Here is a 27408-nt window from a genome sequence, read left to right as displayed (position 1 = left end):
GAGTGTAACAATGTCCGATTTGCTGTTCAGAAAACGAGAAACGCACCATAACATCATCATAAAAAATAATGCATGCAATTTGTGTGCTTTTTTCCGAATCTTCCGATGCTGTGTGAATGCTTTGTGTGAGGAACAGATCCGACTTTATGTTTTTGAGCTGCAATCAGCATTCCCTTCCTCCATAACAGTCAGATCCTGATCCACGCTAATTTAAACATTCAGTATGGCTGCCTCAATAAATGTTACAACAGCTTTGATGTCAGTGAGGTAGTGTGTCATGTGACCGATTGCAACAGGCTTATGTTTGAATGTATATTTTTGAATGAGATGCGACTGTCTTTACGGAATGTTGATTTCCAGCAATTAAAACCTCAAGTTTCACTCCGCTATCACACAGAGCTAGCTTATGGTTTCAGAAGACTTTAAATGCTTTTAAATGCATTATCTGCTTTCTGTGTCTTTTATATTGTCGGTTAGTTATATTGTTTTTATATTATTGGTAAGGTTTAGGTGTAGGTGTGGGGTTAAGGTGATATCTGTATTACATTTGAATGTAAATAAAGTTATTGTGACTACATTTACCTGCTTGTTACATATTTTATATTGTTTAAGTTGTTAGATGAATGTGTTTTTGGGATCGTACATGTAGATATGATAGTATAATGTAACTAAACTCATACTTGTAAGTATAATGAAACATATCATGGTTAAACATGCCAGATTAATCTGAAGATCGGCACGTCTGTGATGGAATTGTCCGAACTGAGGTGAGAATGGCATGACAATGACGTTTGATGATGCCAGCAAAAGTAGTCACAGTTACAGACTTTTTTTATTTATTTATTTTTTTAAAGAAGGCAGCCAGTGCACATGACTTATTTTCAGACCCCTATATTTTTTTATTAATATCTGTGGCAGTCACAGCGATAGGGAATGGACTCTGCTGTTCTTTTACCTTGATATAGTGCCAGAGCTCAGCTCCAATAATGCATGTAAAGGCTGCTTCCACAGACACAAAGAATATTGATGGGGACCTACTTTTACCCATTTTAAGGAATATTGCAGTTTCTTTAATTAAAAAAAGAAAAGTGTTATTCTTGAAGCCTTGCATCTAGGAGTGCTGGTTGTACTGGTTTTGAGAGATTTGGAGATCTGGAATTTTAAAAAGTAGAATCACAGTTTAATTTTTCTGTGTTTTTAAAATGTGCTGTGCTCACTAAACTATCATTATTATGATTAATACAGCAATCCTAATCCAAAGTTTGACTAACTCTATAATTACTTAGTAAATGTAAATGTAGTCCTGAGGGTTTTTACTTCCATAATGAATTCCTCTTCTGTTTGAAGACAGTACCCAACATTTTATAGCAACATTTTATAATAAATTATAAAAATCTTGTCTATAAGTTTGCAGGTCTAATGTCCAGAATACATGTTTAATATTTATCTATATTGAAAAAGTGGAATAGAAAGACAGCTTAAAATATATATTATATTATATTATATTATATTATATTATATTATATTATATTATATTATATTATATTATATAAAATTATATATTTTATTATATTGTATTATATTATATTATATATTATTTTATATTGTATTATATTATATTATAGTATATTATACTATATATATATATATATTATATTATATTGTATTGTATTGTATTATAGTATATTATATATTATATTATACTATATATAGTATATTGTTTTATATTATATTATATTGTATTGTATTATATTATAGTATATTATATTATATTATATTGTACTATATATATATATTATATTTTATTGTATTGTATTATATATCAATGTATTATTATAGGGCTATAATATAGTTTATAATGATTAATTATATTCAGACAACTTACAAATTTTGACTTTAATTTATATTATATTACATATCATTGTATTATGCTACGTATGTTAGGCTACGTTATGTTTTATAATAAATAATTATACTTAATCCTCTTATTTTATTTTTATTGTTAATTGTAAGTTAAGTGAAAGTACATTAATATTTTTTCTGTAATGTACTTTTTAAGTACAGCTTTATAGATGTAGCAGTTTACAATGTAAATCAGCAATTACCAGATAAGGAAAAAAGTGGAGCTAGGATCACAGAATTATGCTAAAATATAATATAATATAATATAATATAATATGTAAACTTTACAAAAAGGTTCTTTTCATTAAGATTACTAAAATCATTAGGTAACATTGGCTAACAATTACATTTTACAGCATGTATTAATCTTTAATATATGAAAATACTATGGCTATCGAATTTTAATCAAATTAATTACATGGTATGTGATCAATTAATCAAAATAATCACAAGTAATTTGCCGAAATAAGCCCCCAATTAGATACAAAAATATAAATGTTCAATACATAATAATCAAAAAATAAATAAATCTAACACATGATCAACATAATATGTCAGATAATTCAGTGACATTACATTTATGGGGCAAATGAGTAATGCATTGATTAGGCAATAAAAAAGTGGCTTTATTCAATGTATTGTTTGCTTTATTCTGTATCATTCAACACAAGCCTATAACTGGCCTACTGTCCACAGCAATCTGTCAAGCTCGTCATTCTGTCCTAGGAAGACAGGTCTCCGTTGGTAGAATATTTCTCATTACAGAATTTCTGTACAGTCAGGGGACATGATTCATTGCTTTTTTTTTTTTTTTGGTGTGTGTGTGTGTGTGTATGTGTTATTTTAATATAATTAACCACACTGAATTAACGTGTTAAATTATGTTGTTCATTGTTAGTTCATGTCAGTTCATATAGTATTAACTAATGTTAATATTAACATAAACAACGTTTAATGTAATAATGCATTCGTATATGTATAAATTAACATTAACTAAGATTAATAAATGCAGTAAAAGTTTTGTTCATTGTTTATTCATGTTAACTATGGTGTTAAATAATGTTAGTGAATACAACCTTATTGTAAAGTGTTACTATGTAATTTTATACTCTGCATGTAGAGTAATTTCTAGGGCTGTGTATTGATACAGATTTACTGATTCGATTCGATTCTGATTCAAAAGCTCGCGATATCAATTCATGTTGGTATATTTCAGTTATTATGTCCCTTTTGCTTTTTACATATGAAAAAAATAATCTTCCATCTAATTAATGCTGTTAATTATACTTATATATATAATTTTGGACACATTTAAGCTTTTTAAAAATGAACAAATCCATGTATTCAATCAATAAATATTAAATTATATTGCATATATTATATTTTGCATCATATTTATTTTTTATTTGCATAATTTGTACTATTTACAAGTATTTACATTGATTTGTTTTAAGAGGTGTGTAAAACCAGCACTGTCTCTTTAAGAAAACCAGAATTTCTGTAAAGAGCATGTGTAAATGAGCGCACAAGTCTCGAATGGCTTTAACTCATCCGTGCTATGTGTGCTTAAAATTAACTTTTTTGTTGTTGTTTATTTTTTGTTGTTTGACTGTAAAGAACAGAAATGTTATTAAAGGAGACATGGTTGCAAATATGAGTGATTTCCTCTCATTGATGAGGGTTGTACATAGAGTAAAAAAGATTGTTCTTGGGATGTTAGAATCGATATTGAGATAATTTAAATGAAGATGGTGATGCATTGGAAAACTGACAGTTTTACCCACCCATAGTTCTTTCTGATGACTCAATTCAAGAAATGAAGCAATAACACCATTTCGAATGAATTTATAATATGTGTCTTTCAGATCTAGAGTAAATAAACTGTCCAGCTGTTACAGTCTAGCAGCTGTGGTTTGCTCATCTTATTGGGCACCAGAGTGTTTCTTGAGAGGTGATAATCATGTGCGGCTCTCCCATAGAGCTCTTAACTCATCCAATCCCTGCTCAGCCTGCAGTGAAGCTGTCTACATCATAGGCTTACAGCACTACTCGCATTTAAACTGCTTACAAGATTTTTTATTATTATTATTATTTCCTAAAGAAAATGCGAGTGATGCTTTCTTATTCAAAACCCACCACCGTGATGCTAAAGTGATGAGGGTGGTTGTCAGGCATTGCTATTGGTTTACTAGCATGTTCTAGGTGGTTGCTGGGATATTCTGGGTGGTTGCTAGGTGGTTGCAATTTAAACTCAGTCCAGTAAGACATTAAAAGCCTCTTTTAGGCTGCCTGCTGGGATTATTACTGTCTGCAAGGCCAACCGCATGAGTCAAACAATATTTTCTGTGTTTGAGCTGATTGAAGACTGCTCATGCCAGTTTTTCACTTTTATCCCCTGATAAATGTACAGCAGGTGTTTGGAGAACCAAAGACCAGTCTGTGTCATTCGGTGTGTTATTGCAGGTATTTTTGAAGAATAGCCATTGCATTGTGCAAGAGCACTGTGAGGCAATAGTGTGTTTATATGGAGAATGCTCAAGTATTGCAGGAACACATTCAGTAGAATTACAGAGGTCTGACTCATTCATAATTCAGTTTGTAAATGTGGCACAGATGTGAAACTATTAGTATGAGTGGTGTTTTCACTTAAGAGGTGATTGAATGCCTGTTAGAGTTTATTTGTTGACAATTGACACGTAATAATGTTATTTGCCTTTAGATGACGATGTCTAGCATCTCTTCCTGTCAGATTGCAGGGATTCCCTGATGTTTAAACTCATTATGCATAGTGTGAGTGTGTTAAATAAGGAGACTCCAGTATTGCTGTGAAAGTTGCAACGCTGATGGTATAAATCGCGATCGTTGTGAAAGTGTGAATTTGGATGCAACTGCGAGAGTCGAGATGTTAAAACATATAGAATGTGCATATGTTTCCGTGAAGGCTAGGGCAAGACATTTCTTATCGCATTTACTGTATAAATAATAGGAAAACATTTAGTATGTTTTCCTTTCAAAGTTTAGGAGAATACATGTTTAAGTTATGTTTACAGTATTTTTAAAGGAAAGTTTCACCCAAAGATGAAAATGTTCTCATCATTTACTCAAACTCATGCCATCCCAGATGCATGTCGATATGACTTTAGACACAATAAATAGATGTGGTTTAGAAACAGTCAATATTTGTGTCCTTTTATACTATAAATCTCCACTTTCACTTTCACATTATGAATTGGAGATTTATAGTTTAAAAGCATTGAAATATTCATCTGTTTCTCATCCAAAGTGATTGCATTGCTTCAGAATACTTATATTAATCCACTGGAGTCATATGGATTACTATTATGCTGCCTTATTTTTTGGAGCTTCAAAGGTCTGGTCACCATCCACTTGTATTGAAACCACCTTCAGAACTGAGATATTCTTCTAAAAATATTTGTTTGTGTTCAGCAGAAAAAGAAAGTCATACACATCTGAGATGGCATGAAAGTAAATAATGAGAGAATTTTCATTTTTGAGTGAACTATCCCTTTAAATCTGACCTCTGTCTTAGAAGTTTTTAGTTTTTTTTGTTATTATTACTATATTATTACTTGTAAATAGCGTAGCTCGGATAGTTTGGTCTTGGAAGAATTTTATGAAAAATATTTGAAATATATCATTGAAACTATTGATGCAGCAATGTGTAATGTCTGAGCCAATATAATAAATTATAATTTGCAGCTTATTGTGGCCAGTACTGATAACCAATAATGTTTTTTTTTTGCATTTTAACCCTTTACACTGGAGCTTCCAGCTAACTAATCAAAAACTACACTACACTTGTAACAAAATAAATGTTGTTCAAAAGCTTAGAAACTGGATTCACAATCTGACCAACTCTTAAAGTTTAGTTCACCCAAAAATTGTAATTATCCCTTAATTTACTCACGCTCAAGTCATCCTATGTGTATATGACTTTCTTCTTTCAGCCAAACACAATCAGAGTTAAATTAATAAATATCCTGGATCTTCCAAGGTTTATAATGGGAGTGAATGGTACCTTAGATTTTGAAGCCCAAAAAAGCACATCCATCCATCCATCAAAAAAGTAATCCATACAGCTCCAGGGGGTTAGCCACCTGGAGCCACACACAGCCCCAGTTGAAATGTAGTCAGGACAAACAATTACAGAGATTTTGGTCTTTCCCCATTCAAATAGATTTAAGCTGTACTTGTATGACTTGTATCACTTGTATCACTGCTTCTATTGTGTTTTCTTCAGAAGCAGTAAAGATGTTTCCCAGGGATTATGCCGTGTTATATGTGGTGGCTGCTGACAAAGAGTCCCAGTCCCAGTACACACTCCCATAACGATTGTGATTCACATGATCAGAGACAGATTTACAAGTCTCATGAAGTGTGATCAAGTTTAATGCAGGAGAATGCCAACCATACTGACAACTGATGAAACCACTCAGATGAGTGACAAAACGTCTCCAACAATTAAAAAAAATAAAGTCTGGTGTGAATTAATATATCAGCAGTTCCACAATAACTGGATATAAATCTAATTAAATATAGCCTACCGTATGCTTTATTCTGATGCTTTAGACTTACAAGGCACTGTCTCACTAAAGTGACTTATAGTACCTGTGTGTTAATGAAATTTAGTAGAGTTGCATCAGCATGGCTATCCTGGTCCACCAGGCACCAGGACCAAACCAGCATGAATAGCCTCGACCTGCACAGAAATTCAAGCTGGTTCAAGCTTGTCTTTTCAGCAGGGATGTTTTGCCATAATACTGAAAGTCATTAATTACAACAAGTCTCTGATAAAAATTTGTTATAGAAGAAGGGAGACTTTGAGCCTCAACACTGTCATTAAAGAGCCACACAAGACTTCCAATGCTTATGTTGAGTACCAGCTGGCAAATACCAAGACAGGCAGCAGGAAATTTACAATAAATCACCAAGAAGAAGCTTCTAACAGCTATACATACAATAAGACCTTGAACAAGATTCAGTTTTTAAATATGTTAATAAGCCAGCATGCTGCTCTACATGTCTAGATGTGTTCCTGAACACTATTGTAACTAGACATAAGTGTGACCTCTGCAGTCATTTTGAGTTTCTTCTTCTAAAAAGAAAAAAAGGAAAGTTTCAGCTTTCTAATGACGTAATTGTTGTCTTTATCTGAACCGGTTTTTGCATAATAAATATAATATTTTTTAATGTTTGCTAATATAATCCATTTCAATTGCTTTAATTTTTACTATAGTGTATAAAAATCTATCAAAAATCAAATTAAAATCAAATATGTTTCTATATCAGATATATAAGTGATTTAAAACGAGGCATACATGTTGGAGGTATAAGGGTTTGCAAAGACATATGTTGTTTTGTCCATGGTCACGTTGATACATGCATACTACTAATGCTTTGTGGTACTCTTTAGGAACGTCAAGAGCAGGCGCATGTGCAGACGATGCACACAGACTGTCCACGTGCCTAGACAAACTCTGTTGCAAGCAGAGAGTCTGCGCATACTGTGCGCATACTGTGTTGATGATGAAATTTGTTTCACGAGCACTGTGCGCGAGACGTAGCGACACATGGAAAATCGAAGTATACTGTACTTTGGTATTTAGGTTTAGGGGTTTTGAATTATATTAATAGTGTTGCTTGCCGTATCAAGCACGTATTGGTGGAACTGCTGTACGTTGAATATACGCTATACGGATACCTTTCAAGGTTGTGCACCATCTCCATGTCATCAACAGCACCTCCCGCGAACATAGATGGGGAAAATGGGGTAGCAGATGCCATGAGCTGGGCCCCCTGGGAGTTGTGGGCCCCTGGACTTCAGCCCATGTAAGCCTGTGTGTTAAAGCACCCCTGGTCATTTGACATAGTATTGCCCATGATGACCAAAGCTGTCAGATATCCCGCTTGGTCTCATAGAAACAAATTCTATCAGGAAGACTTGCAGACTTGAGTGAGATTTAAGATCAAATTTATTTGATGAATATAAAACAGAAAAGTAATGTCTCTCTTTGGCGTAGGCCCCGTCAGGCGGTCCGAAGAAGTTGTACTCAGAACGTCATATCCTGCCGAAGATAGGAGGCAGGGGTGAGGAGCCTTCTCCCGTGCAGGACGGGACTCAACAGGTGGTGGTGGGGTGGTGGAGGTTGCCGTGTTAGCACACTGAAACAGCAGTATGATAGATTGTGAGCAGACTTATAAAGCAACAGCTTACATGTGATTGGCTGGGAATGACCCAGCTAATGGTGCGATGATGTACAGCTGCTAGTCTTCCCGCTAGAACTACACTGTGCTTACATTTACTATACCTACAGTTTTGCTAAATCATTTTACAGGGCTAGTTGTACGTATCGCAGTAGTTTTCTTGTAAAATGAACACTAGAGGCGCTAAAAAACAATGACTTTAATTTATTTTCACACAAATTTAAGAGTAAGGGAAGATTATCAGTTCATAAATACTTTTCGTCCTATTCCTCACACAATTCTATTTTATGACATCCAAGCATCTTTCACTATAGTGCATGACTTGAAAGATACTACATTTTAAAGTTTGCATTATGTAACTAACCTCCTGAAGAGCATGCGAGTCGACACGTGAGCCGAAAATATCATAGAAGCACCACAAAATGACATTGTTGCTTCAGCAATTGAGACTATCGGTTAGGTTTAAGGTTTAGGGAAGGGTGGTACTTTATGCTTATTTAAAGTTGCACTCAGTAATTTTTTCCTCATTAAAAAGTTTAACTTTATGTTTGTAATTTTGAAATTTATGTAGGAAATCATGACCACTCACAGTGAAATGAAGACTCCAGTCATGTCAGTAACCTTATGAAAGCTGTTTTATTTTACATGGAGAGGGTCCACACATTGGGGCTACTATGTTAGAATCACATGACCACCCGAAATCTATTCGCTTAATCTCAGTAACCATCCTGTTATTTGACACTTTCACCCATTGATTAAAGTAATCATGGCTGACTGTGAATACTACATTTCTACAATGGCATCTAAAACTGAAATCTATTGATTTTAAATGATGCTGCATCCAAGCCGCTAGATGTCACTGTAAGTCCAAATGACACAAAGACAAAAGTTACTGGGTGCACTTTTAATAGTCAGTAGAGTATTTACCTTAAAAAAAAGAACTAACAAAAAAAAACTTGCAACTGCTTAGATACGTGTTAAGGAGCCTTGTAATATAATTGTGCAAACAAGTCACCACAGTCACTTTGTTTTTCATGAGATCAGGCTTCAAATATCAGTAGCAAATGTACTTCAATAACTATTTGTTTTTGAATAATCTCTTTGATTATTTTGTGCACATTGGCTTGTTGGGTAAATAAAATCAAATGCAAATAACAGTTTAGATGGAGGAAAGTAAAATTGATTCTGTTTAATTCTCAAATCAAATGTTGAAATCAATTCTCACTTGAAAACTCATGACTTGGAGAAAACTATTTGTTGAGGGTACCTTGTGTACCAACTCTGGACATTTGCTCCAGTTGAGTGGGCTCCTGGAGATCAGTTGTACTGTCCACGTGTACCAGATGTTTATAGAGGACATCGAGTGTGTGCTTATGATGATGTGGAGGAGGACAAAGAACTTCCTGGCAGGCTTTGTGCAAATCAGTCTTGAGTTTGCAGAGGAATTGTGGCGTTATAAGTGCACCTCCAGGAAGATTCATACTGGCTCTGTCTTGTGGTTACTGCTCCACTAGATACATTATAAATCATTTACCAAGTCAATTTGGAATGCAATATCCGCTACTAAACTCCGGCTTTTCTCCCTGTTATTATTCCAAAGCCTCGGAGGGACGCAGGTCAGAGGGTCTTAAGCTTTAAAAATTGAAAATTGATCAGTAGCTGAGCTGGGAAGAGTTCCTCTCCAATGGGGCGACCCTCTTCATGATTAGCATTTACAGTGTTAGCACAGGCGCCCGCGAGGCATTTACAAACAACGGCTTTCCAGAGATGGGGACAGGGGAGCTGTGCCTGAGAATAGTTTTTTTAATACATTTTCGTTGGAATTGGATAGAGACTTTGCTATTTTGGCTTGATGGAACACTTTTGTATGCTTGGTTGATAGAATCAAGCTTGTATAAGAGGTGGGCCATATCTTGATGCAGTGGTTCTCAACTGTTTTTCATTAACTTCTGTGATTATCTCATGCACATTGGCTCATTGGGTAAATTAAACGCTAAACGGGTTTTCTTCATCGGAATAAGATCATAAACAATTTAAGTTTTTGAAATAGCATCTTATGATTTTTCCTAAGTGTAACCCCTAACCCAAACCTAAACCTAACCACAAAGTCTAACCCCTTACCTAAACCTAAACCATGATTATATAGTTATAACGAGGTTTGGAATGAGGCAAGGAAAGTGTATAACAGATTGTTGACATACAGTACATAAGTCATTTTTATTGCATAAAAAAAATGGAAGGAGTAACCAAATTTGTTCACTGATGTTTCCCTTCTTAAAGAAAAGTATTGGATAGGGGGCTAGCTAGCTTGGTATCTTGTTTGTTGATTGGTTGGTCTTTATGGTAATAAAAGCTGTACCATTTCGTACCAGCAAATTTGTATGAAATTGAAAAATTTTGCAATCTCGTATGAGTTATTACAAGTTGTCTTGAGACTATTTTGAGCAGATCCGTGACCCGCCAGTTGAGAAGCACTGATTTAAATTACTGTCTACCGTTTTACCGAAGACTGTAGGTGCTATAAGGTGTGTTAAATTATCATGCATTAGAGCTTTTACATTCATATAGTTTATGCTCTATTGTGCTGGAAGAAAAATGTAGTATGCGTACTGTTTTGTGCATGTACATAAAAGAAGAAAAGAGTAAAAGCAAAACTGGTCCTGTTTTTTAACTTTCCTGTCTTGTTTTTTTGTCTGCAGGAGAGAAGATCCGACAAGAACACTGGCCAGTGAATGAGGATTGCTCGGGGGGGAACAGAGCGCGTGTATGTGTGTTTTTTCAATGACAGGCGTAATCAGGCTGTGTTTGAGGGTCTGAAGGCAGGGGGAACATCCTGGAGAAGATTGTTGTGTACGTTGGCATCTAGCAGAAGCAGCAGCGGCAGCCCTTTTATCGGATCATGTGGTTAGCGGTGCACAAAAACCGTCTCCTTTTGCACCATCAGGACTGCTGTGGTGGCAGGGCTTGTGCCAATCGCAATGTCTCACTGTGTATCTGGATTTTTTGCTGGTCTATGATGCTCGTCCGAGGACAAGGCTACTACCCCACCGTGAATACACAGTATGGGAAATTAAGGGGCATGCGGGTTCCATTGCCCAGCGAGATTCTGGGACCAGTGGACCAATATCTGGGTGTGCCGTTTGGCGCCCCACCTGTAGGGGAGAAACGTTTCCTACCCCCCGAGCCGCCCTCCTCTTGGTCGGGGATCAAGAACGCCACTCACTTTGCGCCGGTGTGCCCACAAAACATTCACAATGCCGTTCCGGAAATCATGATGCCGATCTGGTTCACATTCAACTTGGATATAGTTGCCACGTACATACAGGATCAAAACGAGGATTGTTTGTATCTAAACATCTATGTTCCAACGGAGGATGGTGAGTGTGTCGGGTATAAAGGGAAAAATTACATTTTGTCACTTCCTGTATTGTGTTTGAAGCACGATTTGTCGTCTGGTGCATGCTGTGTCCGTGTACACCCTTTCTGTTTCTCATTTTGAATTGATCTGCCATCAACTCTTCCCTTCCCTTCCATGCCACTGTTATGGGTTCCTCTTTTGTGTTGTTCAAGAGAGCAAAACAAAAAAAGAAAGAAAGCAAGCAAGATAGAAGAAAGCAATCAATGAGAAAGTAATCTGTTAATGTAAGAGCTCAGATTCTAATCTGACATGAAGATTGGATGTAATGATTTTGGTGCACCTCCTCTCCTCACTGTCTTGACTGTTCTGGGGGATTAGCGATCCGAGATTAGCCTGCTTGATGCGAGAATGGGCCTTATGTAGAATTGGTAAAATGATCTGGAACACAAGAGGCCTGTGGCATCAGTCCTACCCATGTAAGACCCTTTACTGTCCCCTTTCCTTCTGTTGTCTTGGAAAGGAACTTAAGATCTTTGAACTCAGAAGAAGTTTTCAATTTGCATTCACAAGTATCAACCCAGCACAAAGTGCATTTCTTACAATTTCCTAAACATTAGCTCTGTTCCAAAACTTAGTGTCTACTACCTTCTAAATGGGCAGCAATTTGCAGCGACAATGCGATATTGTTTATGATATGATGCATAAGGCACTGTTGAAATTTGTATACATATGCTTTTCCCTCCAATATGTTCATTTTTACTGGCAAGAAAATGGATCCCATCTCATATTCATTAGAATATCTTATTTTTAATATCTTAGTTTTTACAAGCGACATATCTAATTTGTGATCAGATAGGACCAGTTGTGTAGTCCACCAATAACATTAAGAGTCATTCCAAATAGAGCACAACAGTGCCCGCCCACTTTTTCAGCCATCTTGGTTTTGGAAGTATTTTTCGCATTAAATTTTTCCCTTAGGTATTTCATAAAATCCTTCATAAAAGTGTTCTAAGCCATGAACTAGAGGTCGACCGATAGTGAATTTTGCCAATACTGATAATTAAGGTGGTGGGAAAGTCCAATAACATATTAATCGGTCGATACTTTTTCAAATTGATTTATGGAATGTCAAAAAAAAACAAACATCTTATTCTTTCTTTATTATGGTGGGCAAAGACAAAGTCCAAAAATGAATAAGATCCCAGATTCATATTTTTTTTCTTTTTTTGTTCAACCAAAATCCTAATAATAGTAATATTGTTATTGATGGTCACACATATTATACACATATGGTCACTGGTTCGATCCCCACAGCCACCACCATTGTGACCTTGAGCAAGGCACTTCACTCCAGGTTGCTCCGGGGGGATTGTCCCTGTAATAAGTGCACTGTAAGTCGCTTTGGATAAAAGCGTCTGCCAAATGCGTAAATGTAACTAGAAAAAATTAAGATTTGGTATATAATACAGGACTTTTAAGTATAAACAAGCTCGAAACACACTGGGGACTCTTATTTTGAAATGACTAAATTATGAAAAAACTCTCGGCAACTATCGACAGATTTTAGCAGATAATCAATAGTTCTGTAAAACCGATATATCGGTCTATCTCTACCATGAACTAAACCAACCTGCTCCAAGGTGAATCACAACATTACAAACTTTGAAGATGAACAAAAAAGACAAAAGTACAAGTCTGTGTACTTCTCGTCTTTCCTGAGAGAATGAACTACAATCCCAAGAAGCATTGTGAATGTCATTATCAAATTAAAAACTATTAAAATATAAACAAAGGGAGGTATTTATCAGGCTGCATAATGCCTTTTGAATATTATCTTGGGAGCTCACACGGTTTTGGAACAGAACTATTGTCTGTAAAGCTACATAAACCTCAATAAGCCTTTTATTGCTAAAACGTTATTAAACTGAAATTGCCTTAATTGGTAAGGAACATCTAAAGGATACATAAATGTTGCTTATTAAATATAGACAGTACTGTTCTGCTTCTATTTGGTCATGTTCTCAAATAAAACACATTTTGGTACATTGCAAAACAGAACTGCGCATTTCTCATGCAAAACCGGGAGTGATGCAGAGATTGCGACAAGGTTTAATCAGTTTTCTTTTCTGCTTGTAGAGGGTCTTATATAGAAGTGCATGTGAAACTAGGCTTCCTGTGTTCTAGTAATGCAGCATCTCAGTTCCACCTTTTTTGGAATATGTTCTGGCCAAAAGAAAAAGCACCCCAGCTAACGTTCGGGACAGGTTCTCTTTGTTGTTCTTGTGGGGAGGGGGAGTGATGTTGTTGCATGTTCTCCTCAAATATCTCTTCAAGAGCCTTCTGTTATTTTGCAGTCTTTTATTCATTTTACAGTCAAAAGAATATCCAAGGAATGTGCCAGAAAACCCAACAAGAAAATTTGTAGGAAAGGAGGTATGTAAGCAAGCCAACATTGAAGCGAAAACACAGAAGAGAGCGACTGGTACGTCCTCTCTCGTACCTGTGGGATTTCTTCGTCGACTACAGAGTCTTGAGCAATAATTGGAACGAGCAACGTTAAAATAATGTCTGTATGTTTGTGATGTGATAGACCATTCAAAATAGGTGTGAAACGGCTTTGTTTGTGAATATACACCATTTTAAAATTTGACTATAAAGTGTGTACACATATGGGTCATTCTCAGGCAATGACATCATTTGTGCCTGTTTATATATATATATCATCTATATATATATATATATATATATATATATATATATATATATAAACAAATCTGTTATTTTATACAACCAATTTAATTGTAATCATGATGAATGGGATGTGAATTTGATCATATTCGATGCAAAACAATAATATAAAATCTAATATATGCATTAAAATTTAATGTCAAATAATTTTTGGAAGCAACTTGACTTACTACTGTTAAATATATACGTAAGTAGGAAATCATAGACACTTGGTATGGCACACAAATGTCACAGTTTATGTAGAATGACCCATATATTTTATATATTATGTAAAACATCCAGATAGCACATCCAATTTGTTGGCCGTTGTGTCACTTGTGTCATAACACAAAGCATCATACAGTAGGATATGAGGCACTGATGTCATACAGTTGGATATGTCAGAACAAGTAATATCATATGACACTCATATGAGTGATTATGAGTCTTCATGCTGTCACAATAAGGAGTGTGTCATTACAGAAACCTCTCCACCAATGTCAAGACACATATGCTTGGTTTAAAAAAAGCAACAGCCATTTAAATGCTAGTTACCATAAATGTAGCATGTTCCAAGACATAATTCAGACTGATTGGTCAGTGAGCACTGCAGAACTTTTAAAGTTGGTCTAATGTTTTCCGTGAGGTGAGGTTTTAATTTTTTAGATGCTAAAACACTATTTCCTATCACAGCTTAGTATGCAGAGACATGATGTGGGAACAGTCATTTCCGTTTGGTGACACTAGTGGCGCAGACATTACAAATCTAAGAGATTATTATAGATTTATTACACATCATATATACCATATAGATGGCAGCAAAGGTAATATTCATTAACTAAAAGCCACAAAAATATGATGATTATTTCATGGGCCTTTAAGCACTGCATGGAAATAGTGTTTTGATATTTTATGAAGAAATAATTTTTGTATAGTGGCATAATTATATATTGAAACAGCAGAATATTGTGCGGCAGGCAAATTTCAGGTCAAAGTTGATTATAGGTTCCATAAAGCTGCTTTGCCAACACTGCTCATATGTGCAATATTTTAAATAATCATGCAATAATAATAACCTTGAAAATACAGACATTAAACATATTATGAATTTAGTAGCTGAGTTAACACTGTACAGCTTGCTTCCCTGTCGTAATATTGGCCATTGGAGATTAATATTGCAATATTGTTTAATAAAATGTACATTAGGTGGAACACTGCAACCTTCTCCAACCATTCAGTCTACATATTTAAAGACAACAAATGGAAATGCAGATTATTTTTATGTTTTTAATAGCCATCTTGGTTCCGGAATTATTTTCCACATTTATTTTTTCCATAGGGATTTAATACAATCCTTAATAAACCAGATCTAAGCCATGAACCAAACCAACCAGCTCAGAGGTAAATCACAATACTACAAACTTTGATTGGAAGCTAAAACGTGTTTGAAAATTAGACAAAAAAAAAAAAAGAATGTATACCTAATGTCTTTTGTGTGGGAATCCCATGAAGCATTGCAAACAACATAATGAATATAAAAACTATTGAAAAATATAAAACTTTTTATTTAAATTTGTTGATTATAAGTATAGAAACAATGGGCCTCATTCATGAAACAAAAGCAGAATGAATTGTGAAAAGAAATGTACACATGCTCCTAACTATATGTAAATCGTGCGTAAGAGATCCAGTTGTACTATGTTCTTTCAGGTAAACTGATTTTAGTAGTTATGAAAAAAATATGTTAAATAAATGGGTGAAATTAACTTTAAAATTAACATAAATTAGAAAAAAAAGAAGCTTTGTTTTCTGTTCGAATTAATTTTTTCACATTATAATTGTATCCAAACTCTTATCGTTTTTCCAGCAGAAATGTTGGACATGGGGTGAAAGGGTCATGGAAAAACACAGTTTGTATTTAAAAAAATGTATGGCATATAACATGACTGGTTTGACAGTTTATTTATTTGATATGAGCTCTATAATTTAGGTTTCATAATTTAGTATTAGCATCGGTAAATCATGGTCAGTTGATAACGTATGGTCAATGCTAATGCTGTTAAACCTATAAATAAACAAATTGCGGGTGATGGAAAAAGCCACACATTGTCGTATAGCTTGCATATCTGTAATATCTTGCAGTGTTTCAGTCAAAGATCTTCCTCTGGCATTCTATAAATTTCTCCTAAGATTCTTCCTCGGTAAGTAGCCTATATCACTGTTGAGAAGTTTCACAATTAATGCTGGCGATGCACAGTGAACCGAACCAGAGAAGGTTAATTGTGGTGTACATTCTCCTCCCGTCATGAACTGGACAGTTTTATTGACTTCTTGAATGGTTTGATTCACAAAAGAGCCTCCAATGATAGCAAAAACATGCAAAGACAGTAACTCACTTTCTTTGAGATGCTATTTTGCTTGCTAAATTAGCATTTTACGATGTGAATGTGCTTCAATCTTAAAAACTAGTGCTATCAGTCCATTCCATTTTTTAAAGTGCACCTATTATGGCTTTGAAACGTGCCTTATTTTGTTTTAAAGGTCTCATATAATAGATATACATGCATCCAAGGTCAAAAAAACACTTTAATTTGCTAATAATTTAAATTGCAGCATTACCTTTTTCCCTTTTTCCCCAGTGTCAAAAAACGACTTGACTAATGATCCATTCTAAAGGATTCATTCTAAACTTCTTTCAGAGAGCCTTCTCTGCTCTGATTGGTCAGATGCCCCAGTCTGTTGTGATTGGTCTACCGCTGTGTAGTCTAGTGTTTGAGGGTGGGTCAAATCGGTTCGCAAGCAGCCAATGAAGACCAGAGGCGGGGTTTTTTGTTACCAAATTATGTAGGTTAGTACAGGAAGTAAGTCTGGAATTACTAACGACTCGTTTCAGGTGTTCGGAATCGGCTCTTTCTTTTGGAAGTCAATAACTCGATTTGTTGTACTTTGTTTTGATAACTTTGCAGACTTTTTACATTCACAAACAGCTATATAACACACTACTTGAAAGGTATACTTGAAATATTTGAAAAACCATAATAGGTGTTCTTTAACTGCGATTAATTGCATACGTTTTTGTAGTTAATCATGATTAATCGCAGATTTTAAAAGTATTGAAATTTGAAACTGTATATAATTCTTTTCTTGTCAAAATTCATTTAATTTCATTTTAGGAAAGAAAGAAAACAATATGTAGCAATATAATGCTTTGTTAGCATTTTACTAACAAAGCCTTCCACAATATAAAGATAGAAATGCACTAATACAACACCAATTCAGGTAACATCTAAGTTGGAGTTTGACTAATTGAAAGAACTTGTCCCAACATAGGTTGCATATTCATTGCAATGGGCATTAAATCTCATAAACTCTCATCCTCCACAATATGAATCTGCCGGTAAACTGTGACTATCCATTATGTTACAGCAATCATGAAGCTGCGTTCATGATTCGCGTAGGAGCGTCAACACCAGCGTCAAGCACCTCTTTGAACTCACCATGAAACGTGCTTGCAAAAAAACAAAGGCTAAAAAATCATTACAAGCCCCATCTGGTCTTGTTTTGTATATCAAATAGTGTTAAGAGCTTCTTTCTCCATCATTTTATCACTGACAGGGAAGCACTGTCAGAGATTGTTTTATTTACTAAGATGACAACCTCAGCGGCTCTATCATAGAAGATAGCGTAATGGTCAACTTTAGTGTGTAAAATCAATACCGCCCATATAATGTCAATGGGACTGCCACGTTATGCTATTTTATGCTAAGCTTGTAGGTTCAACTTGGTAGAAGCACTCTGGCACTGTGGCGTGTGCGTGCGTCAGTGTAATAACTCCAGGCGGACACATTACAAAGTTTCCGCCCTTCACACCAGTGTTTATACTATTTTGTACGAATGCATGCGTTAAACATTTTTAACGTGATTAGCATGCGTTAACGCATTAATTCTGACAGCTCTAATAAAATATATATAATTTCATTACTGTTCAATATGTTAATAGCATTTACTAGCTAGTCTGGTGCCTTCCTTATATGGCGTTTCACAGGCATAGTTTATCATAATTGTGAATGAATATGCACACGCCTCCTATTTACGAATGTTTGGAATTCACTAACATAAACACGTTTTACTAACAAGTATGGAGAGTATGAAGCTTGAAAGTTGAAATGAAAGTTTTCGGGAAGATCCATTTTAAGTGCAAATTACTCAGAGGATTCTCAAACAAACCAAGTAATGTTTTGATAGTGCCACAGTGTCACAGTATTACACTTTAAGGTGAAATCAACCTACCTTACATATAGTTGTTTCTGCATATTAAGCAGGGGTAGCAAGAACTTTAACATTGAAAAAGCCCCAAAAAATTCAGCTTTAAGCGAAGGTGTAACAAATGAACTTACTTGCAAACTCTGTCAAACTTGAAAAAGAGATTTATGAACAATAATGACATTGTGTCCTACATTAGATTACATTGGTATGTTCCCTTGAAACATCTAGAATCACTGATACACTCTGAATACAGACGCAGCACGAAACTACATTGGAGTCTCCTGTGAATTTGTTATGAGAAATATAAATAACAGCTTAGCATCAAAACCAATGTCTTCATATAGCAGCCGCTGCTACTGAACTGTTAACAACAGCGTTCAGGGGAAAACTGCATCTTGGAACATATTTGCAGTGAGTTTGCACTGTCGGTTAAATGATCTATGTAGTGTGTGCGAGTCTTAAGGGAACAACCCCTCCTTAGTGGAGTTGTCTGTCTGTATATGGGTCAGGAACAAAAGAAACTAGCATCTAGGTTCCCTCATTTATTTTGTTTTCAAGTTGCCTAATGTAGTTCAATTTGCTGATTTTACATTTTTATGGCTGATAAATTAAATAACATGCCTTTTTTTGTTTAAGGTAAAGTTCACCCTAAAATTGGTTCTGTCATGATTTACTCACCCTCATAATTGTTTCAATATCCAAAAACATTTAAAAAAAAAGAAGAAATATATTTCTATCGGGAAGACACGCAGGCTTGAGTGAAGTTTAAGATGCCATTTATTTGATAAATGTAAAACAGGAAGTAATGTCTCTCTCTTTGGCGTAGGCCCCGTCCGGCAGTCCAATGGAGTTGTACCCGGAACCGTCACTGTCCTACCCCCGTGCGGGACAGGGCTCAACTGGTGGTGGGGTGGTGGAGGTTGCCGTGTTAGCACACTGAAACAGCAATGTGATAGATTGTAAGCAGACATATAAAGCAACGGCTTACATGTGATTGGCTGGGAATTACGCAGCTAATGATGTGATGATGTACAGCTGCTAGTCTTCCCGCTAGAACTACGCTGCCCTTCCATTGATTTAGCTGACGTTTTAAACAAATACAAGAGTAGAAGAGCCAATTAATCCAAAAACTAGAACACAATACAAGTAGAGCTACCGTACCAAATTTCCATATGTGTTATAGTACAATGGCAGTTCTCTGTTGAGCTCCAAAAAGGGCAAAATCAACAGAAAAAGCACCATCAAAGTTGGACAAATTCATTCATGTGATATATTTCAAGTCTTCTGAAGCCATATGATAGTTTTGTGCGAGAAACGGACTGAAACGTAAGTTGTTATTCTCTGATAATCTTGACGTCTCCTGAAGCTAGCATCTAGCCCATGTTTACATTTCAGAATTTTAAAAAATATGTTTGGTTACAACACACAAACCAATGATGTTTTGACGGCAATCATATCGACGTGCCATTTTGGAATCTGGATGTAGGCTAAACTTCACTCGATAGGAAGATTATCAGTAGTTAGCAACTTTATTTTGGTCCGTTGTTTATACAAAAAAACTTTATAGCTTCAGAAGACTTGGAATTGTATGGACTTGTTTTATACCACAGTGTTTTTTTGTTGTTGTTGTTGTTTTTGTCCTTTTTTGAGCTTGTCAGAAAAAAATAACAGCATTCCGGTTTGTTTTGCCATGAGGGTGTGTACTGTATGTAATGACAGAATTTGGGGTGAACTACTCTTTATGGTTTTATTCTGAAACATGCTAATATGTACTGGTTTGATACAAAACTTTAGGTGATTGTAATTGTAACACATCGTTTACATATCCACAGGGCTATTTATTAATCTTCCTCACAACATGTACAGTTACATATTAACATAACAGCAGTATACATTTTAACTTGGCAAGGACAGACACAAAATATTACCATTAGAAAGCCTGATTTTGAATTCAAAAATTAGGGCTTTGATTTAAGAGTGCAATCTTTTTGATCACAACAAAAAATACTCCATTAGTGTCTACGTGCAGCAAAATTCTGACAAATTTGCATAACATCAAATCATCAGTAAGGGTTGCCAGGCAACAGTATGCTTTTGCTGAAAGCCTGTTGATGGTCTCTTCACTTTCACTCGAGCTGTTTCAATCCAATTTGCCCCGGAGATTTACAAAAGAAAATTTGATCAAGACATTATGTTACGATGAAAAGCTGGAAATGTGACAGATTCAGAAAAAATAGAGGTACACTCAGTCTGAAAATGCAACCAGACTTGCTATGAAAGGTGGTACTGCCAGTGAATGCATTAAAGTTCATGTAATCCTTCCCATGCAAAACATAAGCACATATGAGAGCTATTCACACCGTGAACAGTTTTAGCAAGAGGGTATGTTTGGAGGAAATAAAAACATTTTAAAAACATCATTCCTCTTACGCTTTGATATCTTACTTCTAGGGCTGTCAATCATTTAAAATATTTAATCGAATGAATTACATGATGTGCCAATTAATTAATGTAATTAAATGCAGTTAATCACATATGCCATTAAGCACATCAAATAAATATAATTTAGCATATATTATACTTAAAAAATTATTATTTGTTATAAATAATAAAAAGGCATGCCATAAAATATTGATATATTATTGATCGGAACGTTATTTTATCTATACCTTTTCGAGGCATATTATCATTAGTCAGCATGCAAATTAGAAGCCTAATTTGCATGCTTCACTGTCATTTTGCCTTCTGTTTAATGTAGTTTGTGTAATAGCGTTTGAGGCCAGTCGCGGGTAGCATAAGGCACAGTAGTGGATCTAGACATCACCATACACACAAACTTCATACGTTTTTGTACTCAAGAATGTTCAAAGTAACGTTGATGAGTTTGCAGGTTAGTGCATGAAACTGGTGTAACTGTGCGATTATAAATTAATAAGCAACTGAAGAAGATTCATTCAAGCTGTCAAACCACAAAAAGACATACTTGTAACTGAAAACTTTACAGGGTTGAGGCCTTTAATGGACAGCCCTACTTAATCTGTAATTCCACAAAATGGAACTACAGGAAATAGTAAATTCCAGCAAAATGGAAAACTGTTTGAGTTTTCATTGCAGTTTTTTCTATTGCAGACTATGTCAAGTCTCAAACCTTGAAAGCTTGTCCTGTCCAGTTGTTTTTTCAAGTATTGCTTAAAAGAAACACCATTGCAACCCATTTTACTAACATAACCATTTTACTGGTTGGAGGGAGAGGATACATTTCTTTCTTGACTTTCTTGAAGGCCTTGGTAACCTCTGAACTTGAGATAAGGCCAATGAGAAATTGGCAGACAGAATTTGCATGTCCCTCCCATGGATATACGGGTATAAAAGCAGGGAATCGTGCATCTGTTCATTCATATTTCTTCTTCGGAGCCGAGCGGTTGTGTGATCAGCGAACTGAGATGGCTTCTGTTCCACTCACCTGTGCAGAGCATTGCTGTTGGATCTACGGCGTATCAGTGGCAGTGGTCACAGCGCCGGCACTCAGACACCCACACTCGTGGTCCAGGAACGACATCTGTGGCTGAACCTGGTCGAGACGCGGGACACCGCCAAACCCCGTCTCCCAGTTCGGCTTATTCTGCGACAGTGTTGAAGACTTTGCCCAGCAGTCTTCAGCAGTAAGGAAGCAGACATATCTCCCACATCATGCCTCACTGCTGTTCCAGTGCGAGCCGTACTCCGTCTGCTTGCCGAGGTCATCCCCCTATGGCTTCTTAACATTAGGTAGCTCTGCTTCAATCTGGGCCCAGCTCTCAGCCCCAGTGTAGAGCTCCCCGCAGGAAGCCCGTCTCACAAACCACTACCGGGACCCGGAAGGCTCCTAAGTGTTCCTGAGACAGAACAACCAATGAGCTGAGATGGCCGCTACAGAGTTGGTATCTGGACCACTCCATCCTGCACCCTGCTTGGGCCGAGGCACCCACATTGCCAGGAAAAAGAGAGTGGTTCTCTCAATCCTTCAGGTCACCACACGCCGTTCTCATGGCGGTCTGGCGCCAAACACCTACAGTTACGGCACCATGGATGCGGTCCCCTCGCCTCCAAGCCTTCAACTGCAGACTCCCGGCGGGCCGGTTTCTGACGAGCAGAGGACCTCCTCCTCAGTCACTTTACCGCCCCCAGCCAGGTACGCAGCTTTTTTCTCAGCACAACTGTTTTGGGATTCAACTTTGCTCCCTGACATAATATTACTTGCTCCCCCCGCTGCGAAGCTCCACTGGGTACATCATACGTGATCATCACCTTAGTGCCCCCCGCTCGGAGCTTGGACGCATTGCTTGTGCTTCTAATCCATTGCGCGGGCTGGCCGGGACCATCCGATTCGGCAACGTGATTTAGTTCGCCAGGCACTCGCCGCAAAGGGATGCGATTGAGCCGTCCCTCCAGCCGAGATGAAGCCAAGGTTCTATGGCCCTCACTTCATCATACCCAAGACAGGCGGTGCATGGTGGCCAATCTTGGACCTGCGAGTTCTGAACCGAGCCTCACACAGACTCCCGTTCAAAGGTGCTCACGCGGAATCTTATTCTAATGTGTGTCCAGCATCTAGATTGGTTCACAGCAGCAGACCTAAAGGATACGTACAGTCACTTCTAACTTTTGCCACGGCACAAACCTTCCTACTTCCTATGGCTCACATCCGACAGCCGACGTACTAGTACCAGTAGTACCAACTAGTAATAGTGGCTCCTGGACGGGGCCCCGGCTGGGTTGGCACATCAACTGCCTAGAGTTGCTGGCTGTAATTCTTGCTCTGCGGAGTAATTCTTGCCAGGCAGCTTGTTCACGAATTGGGGTTCTTCCCGATCTGAAGACCCGCAGAAATGCGCAGTCGGGTCAGTGTTCTCATGTCTGCATGAGAGGCTGGAGGGGAAGCTGCCCCCCCTCCTCAACCTTGAAGGTCTAGAGTATCTCACAAAAGTGAGTACACCCCTCACATTTTTGTAAATATTTGATTATATCTTTTCATGTGACAACACTGAAGAAATTACACTTTGCTACAATGTAAAGTAGTGAGTGTACAGCTTGTATAAAAGTGTAAATTTGCTGTCCCCTCAAAATAACTCAACTCACAGCCATTAATGTCTAAACCGCTGGCAACAATCAAAGTGTCATTTCTTCTATATAATCAAATATTTACAAAAATGTGAGGGGTGTACTCGCTTTTGTGAGATACTCTGTGTAGCCGCCATGTCGGCTTACCACAGTGCAGTGGACGGCAAGTCCTTAGGGAAGCACGACATGATCATCAGGTTCCTTAGAGGCACCCGGAGGCTGGACCCTCCCTCATGGGATCTCTCTGTGGTCCTTTTGGTCCTTCTGAGACCCCCCTTCGAGCCACTAGAGTCAGTCGAGATTAGAGCCCTCTCCTTGAACACGGCCCTCCGAATTCCCCGACCAGAACCACTAAGGGTACTAATAAATCTGTACTGGAATAGGTGCTCCACAGGATGGGCCTTCATGGATTAATCCCTCTGTGTGTATTTTCCGTGGTACAGTCCCCCTACTGGCGGACCCGCGTCTTCCTTGGGCAGTCCCCGCTGCCCCCGTCGCCGTGTTTGTAGCAACCCCTCCCTCGCAGCAGGTAGGATCTACCACTTCCACATGTGGCCTGAAAACCCATGGGATGTATTTTGCCACACATTACCTCCCCCCAGCCTGGGCAGGTTGTGGTCTCTGTGGGGTCTGGGGGTAAGGGTACGTGCAGTTTGACACTGCCTGTTGCTTTAGCATGCAACTGCCTACCTGCATCAGAAACTCTTGTACACGATTCAGCGCATGGCATGATTGAATAGGGACCCCTAGTGTCACTTCATTCAACACAGCGTCGAGTGAGCGAAAGACGGTGAAAGTCTAGGTTACTGTTGTAACCTCCATTCCCTGATGGAGGGAATGAGATGTTGTGTCCCCCTGGCCATGACGCTGAACCGAGCCACTGTAACGGCCGAACATTATTCTCGGCTCCTTGGTGCAAAACCTGAATGAACAGATGCACGATTCCCTCCTTTTATACCCGTATGTCCGGAGGAAGGGACATACAAATTCTGTCTGCCAATTTCTTATTGGCCTTTTCTCAAGTTCAGAAGTAACCGAGGTCTTTAAGAATGTCCCCTCCATCAGGTAACGGAGGTTACAATAGTAACCTAGACAATTTTTATATTTTGTACATGCTGATTTCTGATTATATTATTACATATATTCGGATTCATAGAAGGTATTGCTAATGAATTCTGTAGACTAAACACAACATCACCGATGCATCTGTTAATGCATTCAGTTTAAATTCTCTCTTAGATAGTTCTTGCCATTAATATATAACGTTAATTTCCTCAAGGGTGTAAGATCTCATTAATACATTTTCACAAGTACAGGGTCATAGTGTTTATTTGCTTCTATTATCATAATTTTCTGATATTGGCTGTAAATTTGGTATGAAACATGCACAGTATGGGGAACCTCAGGGCACGTGCATGTCATGTTTCAAATGGCCACTGACAAGCCACTTATTAAAAGCAAATTAATGCTATAATTTAGACTTTAGCGTCTTTTAATTGTTTGAAAGAAGGGAATTGTGGGGGATCAAACCAGAGATTTTATGTACAAAGCACTCCGAGTGTGAAATATAGTTCTTTCTTTTTTTCGATGAGAAAGATGAATTAAACAAGACGTCATATACCAGCATTCTGCCAACATGATGGAAACTGCTAAGTGTTGAAAAATATACTAGGCTGTAATAGCATGGAAATCCTTTTGGATAGTTCAACTTTTCAGAGGTTTGAAGTGTGTGCGAGTGGAGCTTCTGGCAAGAGAAGTTTGAATGGCAAACAGCAATGGCATAAATGGAGAAAGGGGTGGGAGGAAGTTGAGGAAGAAAAGCACAAGAGAAGCGGATGTCCCCTCTGCTTGATATGGAACAGCTCTTTTTTTAATATGTGGCAGTGCATAAGCCTGGCTTGAGTGGGGTCTTTGCCAGTGGCGCTTCATTCATGCAACTTGAAATGCAAGACACAGTTTATCCAGGAAGTTTTCATTCGGGTCCCACACTGCCCACTGGCCCAGTATATATCTGCCTGTTCAGAGTGCAGTGTCTTCCAAATGCTTATATAAAGGAACAGGTATTCTTCCAAAGTCAGGCCTTAGCTGTTTACATGATCTTTAATGTCTTCAAGGAACCGTTTACTCAAAAATTCTGTCATTTATTTATGCCATTCCAGACCCGTATGCTGCTATTTGTTTCAGTGGAACACCAAAATAATTTTTTTTGAAGAATCTTCACGTAGTTCTTTCCATTTTTTCTGCCTCCATGTCTGAGACAGTCAATCCGTGCATCTTATCTCGTGGCTTGTTGAGCATGTTACCGCAGAGACCAAGCGTGTGTGGAGGCTTCATGCTATTCTCTGCGGCATCCACACACATCTCAGCACACGCCCCACTGAGAGCGAGAACCACATTATAGTGACCACGAGGGCCTGGTTAACCCAATGTGACTCTACCCACCCTAGCAACCGGGCCAATTGGTTGCTTAGGAAGCCTGAGTGGAGTCACTCAGCACGCCCTAGATTCGAACTTATGACTTCAGGGTTTAGCTTTTTCCATTAAACAATTAAAACAAAGAATTGATTCTTTAAATCCCAATAGCGATGTTTTACTTCAAAATGTTACTTTTGTTTTGGTTGTGTTTATTATTATATCTCTTAAAAATAGCAATTGAACTGCATAGGATGAAACTTAAATGTTTTGTTATTCATATTTTTGTAATGTACCAAGTTAGAAGGTTTCCTGTAAAATTTACAGCATTAGCTGAGAAATAATTTCTTTCATTTCTAAGCAAAATGGGCATTATAACTCAAATATTCCCAAATATATCACAATCGAATCAAATCTAAACCTTTGAATTGTAATCGAGTCAAATCTGAACGTTTGAATCAGAGTCGACTCAAGAGTGAATCGGAATCAAGTCAAATCAGGGAAATTTAAATCGATACCCAGCCCTAAAAAACAACATTAAAGTATCATGAAAGTAAATCCATACAACTCCTCCACTATAGTCCAGATTTTCATCCAGTGTGTAAACGGCACTGTCTGCAAAACACCATTGTTTCTCACATGTGTATAATGCAATATACCATCTTCAAATTCTGAAACGAACATAGGTTTGACGCAAGTTTTGGCAGAGGGGACTCATATCAGTGAATAACGTGTATTTCGTGTGTTCCTTACACAAAGCTATTGTTTGACTTCATGAGACTTGAAATATAGCGCAAAAGTCATATGGATGACTTATATGATGCTTTTATGCCCTTTTTGGAGCTTGACAGACATGGTCACTATAATAAGCTGTTATTGTACAGAAGGAACTACATAAATATTAATTCCTAAATTACTAAAATAAGAGCGGACAAATTTGGAATGTAATGTGGGTGAGTAAATATTTCCCAAAAGTTTATTTTAAGGTGAATTGTTAATTTAAGAGTCACTTCAAATAAACGAAATGCATGTCTTCAATAACGTGCTGAAGATCAACATGAAATATTTCAGTGATCTTAATGTAATCATGGTTGTCAGACAGCAGGACCATAGTTCTTTTTCATAAGGGCTCTGTGCCGTCACTCTTGGTTATTGCCATTGCAGTTAACGGCAAGGACACCTCATAATGCAGTCCTCTATTAATCCAGTACTTGCAATAAAAACAAAAGGCCTGAGGTATAAAGGTGTTCAAGTCTGTCCTTTACTCTACTATTATAGTCTCCTTAACCTTTAAAGTCAACATAAGGTCAAAATTGGCAAGGTTTATTTTCTTAGTACAGGTTCCTGGTCTTATTGTTCATATTCATCAGTGTTCCAAAGCAAAATAATGTTTGTCTTCATAATCTTTCATCAATATC

The 27408-nt window shown here is 37.2% G+C and overlaps 1 protein-coding gene across 1 annotated transcript in view; it reads left to right on the top strand.

Moving 5' to 3' along the window:
• The window catches only part of nlgn3a (neuroligin 3a), a 252206-nt gene that overhangs the window by 50451 nt on the left and 174347 nt on the right, over positions 1-27408 (top strand). Inside the window, exon 2 of the mRNA XM_052150107.1 lies at positions 10827-11504. Coding sequence (XP_052006067.1) covers positions 11027-11504 — 478 coding nt within the window. The 5' untranslated portion in view covers positions 10827-11026. The remainder of the gene's footprint in view (positions 1-10826; positions 11505-27408) is intronic.

The sequence above is a fragment of the Xyrauchen texanus genome, chromosome 19, assembly GCF_025860055.1.
Source record: "Xyrauchen texanus isolate HMW12.3.18 chromosome 19, RBS_HiC_50CHRs, whole genome shotgun sequence".
NCBI classification, from domain to species: Eukaryota; Metazoa; Chordata; class Actinopteri; order Cypriniformes; family Catostomidae; genus Xyrauchen; species Xyrauchen texanus.
The sequence above is the reverse complement of the archived record's forward strand: the minus strand, read 5'-3'. Positions and strand labels throughout refer to the sequence as shown.